At 69.6% G+C, this 4,970-nt stretch overlaps 2 protein-coding genes across 2 annotated transcripts; both read left to right on the top strand.

Annotated features, from left to right (window-relative positions):
* The first annotated feature begins 447 nt into the window (after nt 1–447).
* On the top strand, nt 448–2,224 carry LOC132487994 (basic proline-rich protein-like). The gene is made up of 4 exons (XM_060096000.1): nt 448–634; nt 798–973; nt 1,026–1,606; nt 1,672–2,224. The coding sequence occupies exons 1-4, from the start codon at nt 448–450 to the stop codon at nt 2,222–2,224; spliced, it is 1,497 nt and encodes a 498-aa protein (XP_059951983.1).
* A 43-nt stretch (nt 2,225–2,267) lies between these two features.
* DIO3 (iodothyronine deiodinase 3) lies at nt 2,268–4,052 on the top strand. Its single transcript, XM_060097880.1, has one exon. It carries the CDS (start codon nt 2,268–2,270, stop codon nt 3,180–3,182), a length of 915 nt encoding a protein of 304 aa, XP_059953863.1. The 3' UTR covers nt 3,183–4,052.
* The last annotated feature ends 918 nt before the right edge of the window (nt 4,053–4,970 follow it).

Genomic DNA, 4,970 nt, shown 5'->3' with positions numbered 1-4,970 from the left:
TTCTCTCCCTACTCCCCCCACCTCCCCCGCAAAACATAAGGCAAGGAACCGATTTGCCAACTCAGAGGTGCCCTGCGGGGGTGGGGAGCAGACAGGGGGGACGCCCCCGCCAGCCAGGTTTGGATCGGGGAGAATTCCCTAACCCACCTGAAGACCCCCCCCTTACCCACTGTGGTGAGGGGCGGTGCGGGGCCGCTGAGAAGAGCGGGGAGGAGGCTGCCTTTCCTCTGGGTGGGAAGTTCTCCGGCTGCGCAGCCCCCAACACCGCCACCCCAGGCAGCAGAGAAATCGCCTGGCTGGAAGAAAGAGCAAAGGGTCTACCTTCACGCCCCGGCCTTCCTTCCACTCGGGTCTTGACCTGCTGGAGCCACGGTCCCAGGTGGGAGCTCGCGGGGCAGAGGGTCCCGCCAAGGCCGCGAAAACCGGAGGAGAGGACCTCTGCCCGAGATGGGCATCTCCCCCCGCGCCCGCTGGGGCCCGGTGAGTCCTGGGTTGGGGGCTCCTTGCCCCGAGGTTGACTCCTCCGGACTTGTGCCCTCGCCGCCTCCGCCGAGAGCGGTGCCCTCGCCGGCTCCGGCCCAGCAAGCTCCCACCTCCGCCCGGGACGCGAGCGCTGTCTCCGTCCCGGGAAGAAGTTAGGCGGCCGGTCCCCGGGGCGGGTGGCGCACGGGACGCAGGCAGTAGTGGCGCCGGACTCGGGCTCAGCCACCGCCGCCCCAGACGAGTCCCCGCGACCGCGAGGGCGTCCCGGGAGGCTCGACTCCCCAGGGGTCCAAATCGCCCGCGACCGCGTCCAGGCCTCGCCCCGGGGGGCAAGGCGGGCCGAGGCTCGGCGGGCCTGGCTCCCGGCTTCGGGGACCCCAGGTCAAGGTACTCCCCGCCCCACCGCCCCAAGTCGCCGGCCCCGCGCCGCGCGCAGCGAGTCATCAGCAGATCTCGGACGCGGCGGCAGGGCCGACCCCGGTTCCACGGAGTTGGGGAGTTGCCCAGCACCCTAAAAGCCTCCACACACATTCCCCGTTGAGAGTACGCACTTCCCGCGTCCCGGCGCCTCCGCGGTGAGTCGAGCCGCAGCGCTCCGGGTCAGCGAAGGTGGCTCAGCGCGGGCGCTCCAGTCTCGACGTTCCCGGGGCAGAGAGCAACGTCCGGGGACGCACGGGACGGGTGCGCCCGGCGGCCGGGTCTGCGCCGGGCGAGGCGAGCGGCAAGAGGGGAGCGCTCCGGCGTTCAGGCAACAGCTACCCCTAGTGGGAGAGCCGCCCGGGGCCGCCGCCGCCCCGCGTCCGCCGCCCCGCGCCCCGCGCCCGCCGCATCCCGCGCCCGGAGCGCTCCCGGCTCAGCTGGGGCGCAGGGACGGTGCTGCCTTCCCCGGCCCTCTGCGTCTCCGGCGCCGGGCGGTAACGGGCCCGCCGGCCCTGCCCTCCGCACCTCCCCGCCGGGCCCCGGAGGCCGCTGACCCGAGAACTGCGGCGCCGAGCCGGGGCGCGATGGGACGGGGCGGGCGCGGCTGGGGCGGCGCTCGGCGGCCTCGGGCGGCTGCGGGGGGCGCCGAGAGCGGTGTGCGTGGCGGTGCGGTGCGGGGGGCGGCCGTGTGCGAGGCGCGAGTGTGAGCGCGCGCGGGAGGCGGGCGGGCTCCGGGAGGCGAGCGGCACCCGCGGGCGAACGCGGCAGGCGGCGGGGGCCCAAAGTTGCCTCCTCGCGGGCCCGCGTCCCTGGCGGGGCGGGAGCCGGGGCCGGCGAAGCGGCGGCCGCGGACCCGGCCTCCCGCGGCACCTGGGCAGAGGCCCCGCACGAGCAGCAGCGGCGGGGGCGGCGTTGGCGGCGGCGCGCGGGAAGCGAACCGGAGCTCCGGCGTAGCGCGGCGGCCGCCGGGGAGCTCGGCTCAGGTGCGCGGCGAGGGGGGCGCGGGCCGGAGCTGGGCCGCCGGGACCGGGGCGGCGCGGCGCTCGCGCTCGCCGGAGGACCTCCGCCGCGGACCGGGTCCCCGCTTCAGCTGTCTGTCCCGGGCGCCCGCGGAGGTCCGGGTTACCCGCCCCCGCGAGCGGGCTTCGGGGCCCGGCCCCGCCCCCTCCGGCCCCCGGCCGGGCCGCCCCGCCCTCCGGCCGCCGGTGCCAGCCCTCGGCCCGCGATTTCTAAGGCACTGGCCGCGCCGCCGGGCGAACCCTCCGGGCTCAAGTTGCAAGGGGGCGGACCCGGGCCGGAGGTGGAGTCTCCCGCCAATTGAAGCCTCGGCTATAAATTGAGCTCCCCGCAGAGCCCAAGCCCAGATGCCTCGCCAAGCCACCCCGCGTCTGGTGGTGGGGGAAGGTAGAGGGTCCCAGGGGGCTCTGGGGGGCGCCGCCACCATGCTCCGCTCCCTGCTGCTTCACTCTCTGAGGCTCTGCGCCCAGACCGCCTCGTGCCTCGTGCTCTTCCCGCGCTTCCTCGGCACGGCCTTCATGCTCTGGCTGCTCGACTTCCTGTGCATCCGCAAGCATTTACTGGGCCGCCGACGCCGGGGTCAGCCCCAAAGTGAAGTGGAGCTCAACAGCGATGGCGAGGAGATGCCCCCCGACGACCCGCCTATCTGCGTGTCCGACGACAACCGCCTGTGCACCCTGGCGTCGCTGAGGGCAGTGTGGCACGGCCAGAAGTTGGATTTCTTCAAGCAGGCGCACGAAGGCGGTCCGGCGCCCAACTCCGAGGTGGTCCTGCCCGACGGCTTCCAGAACCAGCACATCCTCGACTATGCCCGAGGAAACCGCCCGCTGGTGCTCAATTTCGGCAGCTGCACCTGACCACCGTTCATGGCGCGTATGAGCGCCTTCCAGCGCCTGGTCACCAAGTATCAGCGCGACGTCGACTTCCTCATCATCTACATCGAGGAAGCGCACCCCTCGGACGGCTGGGTCACCACGGACTCTCCCTACAGCATCCCGCAGCACCGCAGCCTGGAGGACCGGGTCAGCGCAGCGCGGGTACTGCAGCAAGGTGCTCCCGAGTGCTCTCTGGTCCTCGACACCATGGCCAACTCTAGCAGCTCCGCCTATGGCGCCTACTTCGAGCGCCTCTATGTCATCCAGAGTGGCACCATTATGTACCAGGGCGGCCGTGGCCCCGATGGCTACCAGGTCTCCGAGCTGCGCACCTGGCTGGAGTGCTACGAGGAGCAGCTGCATGGCCCTCAGCCCCGTCGAGTGTAAACAACCAATGGACAATTGACTGAACTTGGCGGGCCATGCCTTCGAGCCTTCGAAGCCCAAGTGCAAACACACCCAAACAAAGGCAGGCTTGGCGAGGGCCCAGTGACACAGCTGTGCTGAGCCATGGATCTAAGGCTGAGTCTGCCCTCTCAGCCAAGCCACCTGAAGACTCTCCTCCGCCCCCGCCCCCGCCCCCCCCCCCCCCCCCGGCCCCGGGCTCTGCCTTTGTGACTGCCCTTGCCTGTACTTGCCTGGCTCGCTCTAAATCCCCTTCTGAGTGCGGAGGCAACGCCACCCTTGCCTGTGTGCCCCTGGACTTGTCCTCGCAGAGGCCCCTGCCACGCGACCTCACACTCCCTCCCCAGAAGAGAATAGCCAGCGTGCCTTTGGCCCCGCGCGAAGAGACTGGCTGTGCCCGCGCGCCCTGAGCGCAGCTGGGTTCCAGCAGCGCGAGCCGCTCGCCTTAGTTGCCTGGCACCCACACCTGTCGCGCACGGGGAAGGGATGCCCTGCTGCTTTTGTGTCTATTTCTTGTCCCTGAGTTGGGGGAGGAGGTTTGGGGTGGGGAAGGGTAGGCAGGGTTATTTCCCCCCTTTATTTTGGGTGCTCACGAGCCCCGCTGCTGATGACGAACTGTCTCTAACTGGTCTTGACCACGAGCTGGTTCTGAATTGCAGGAGGCTTGCAGTAGCGCCTAAAACGAGAGGGGAAAGTGCTCTGGGTTTCCATGTGGAAACCGCGTCAACGGGGTGGGAGAGGGAGATTGGGGAACTGCTTCGGGACAGAGGAAAACGGCTTGGGAGGCATTGGCGAGGTTTGCAGCGTCCCAGGGAGAAGGAAGGGGCTGGGGCTCCTGGCACACGGGGTTTGAGGGGTGGAGTCTGGGGGAGAGAGATGGGGGGAGAGCCTGGGAACCCCGAGCGAGGGGTCTCCCAGGCAAAGCTGCCGACTGCGGGGCCAGAAGGCGGGGTGGGGGGGAGCGGGGCCTGATCTGAAGGCCATTTAGTGAGTGTTTTGCTGGAAATACTCCCTGTATATAAACTTCTTTTTACACTACAATAATAAAGGCTTGAAGTAAATTGCTTTCGGGTTGCCTTTGGTCCCTTTATTTTTTCTTCCCTCTGAATAGCGGTAGTAATTAAACACAAATCTCTCCCTTGCGTCCCCATAGTGACCCTGGGGGGAAGGGTGGAGAGAAGGAGCCTAGCGGGGGCGCGGGAGGGGAAGAAAGAAGGAAAGGGGTCCGTGGCGGTGCCCGGGAGGCACACAGGCACGCACGCACCCGCGGTGGGGAACGTGAGGTCTCGAGGAGAGCGAAGAAGTCGAGCCCGGCTGGGTCCTGGAGGGAGGCGGGAGAGGCAGCGGGGCCCGCGCTTGCCACCGCGCGCGCGCACACACGCACGCAGTTACGGCTGACCCTGCAGCCTCCCATCTAACTTCCCCCAGCAACAGTCGGTGGGGGGGAGGGGACGGTGGGGGGGGGGGGGCGGGGGGCTTTGGACCAGGTAGGGCTGGGCTCCGGCCCACCGCGGGCACCTCTGCGCACCTGGCTCCTCCCTAACCCCCTTCTATCACCTCCCTATTCCCTCGCGCCCTTCTCAAACCTACAAGATCTTCTCCCGCATCCCCCAATCGCCGCCTGGCTGCTGGGGTCCCCGGGAGGCGCTACTAGAACAGCGCAAGGTGGCGGAGGGAGGGGCGACGGGGGAGGGAGAGCGGGCCTGCAGCGCCATCACTCTAGCAGCAGCTCTTACTGCGGGGCGGGGGTGGCGCCGAGTGCGCCCCCTG

This window comes from Mesoplodon densirostris, chromosome 4 (assembly GCF_025265405.1).
Source record: "Mesoplodon densirostris isolate mMesDen1 chromosome 4, mMesDen1 primary haplotype, whole genome shotgun sequence".
NCBI classification, from domain to species: domain Eukaryota; kingdom Metazoa; phylum Chordata; class Mammalia; order Artiodactyla; family Ziphiidae; genus Mesoplodon; species Mesoplodon densirostris.
Note: the sequence above shows the minus strand (reverse complement) of the source record. Positions and strands in the feature narration are given on the sequence as shown.

What these genes read in the sequence shown, in the direction of transcription:
- LOC132487994 (XM_060096000.1), top strand. Translation starts at nt 448, where the DNA reads ATGGGCATCTCCCCCCGCGCCCGCTGGGGCCCGGTGAGTCCTGGGTTG. An exon ending in TGTCTCCGTCCCGGGAAGAA is followed by an intron (nt 635 to 797) that starts GTTAGGCGGCCG and finishes GACCGCGTCCAG; the next exon opens with GCCTCGCCCCGGGGGGCAAG. An exon ending in GCCGTGTGCGAGGCGCGAGT is followed by an intron (nt 1,607 to 1,671) that starts GTGAGCGCGCGC and finishes CGAACGCGGCAG; the next exon opens with GCGGCGGGGGCCCAAAGTTG.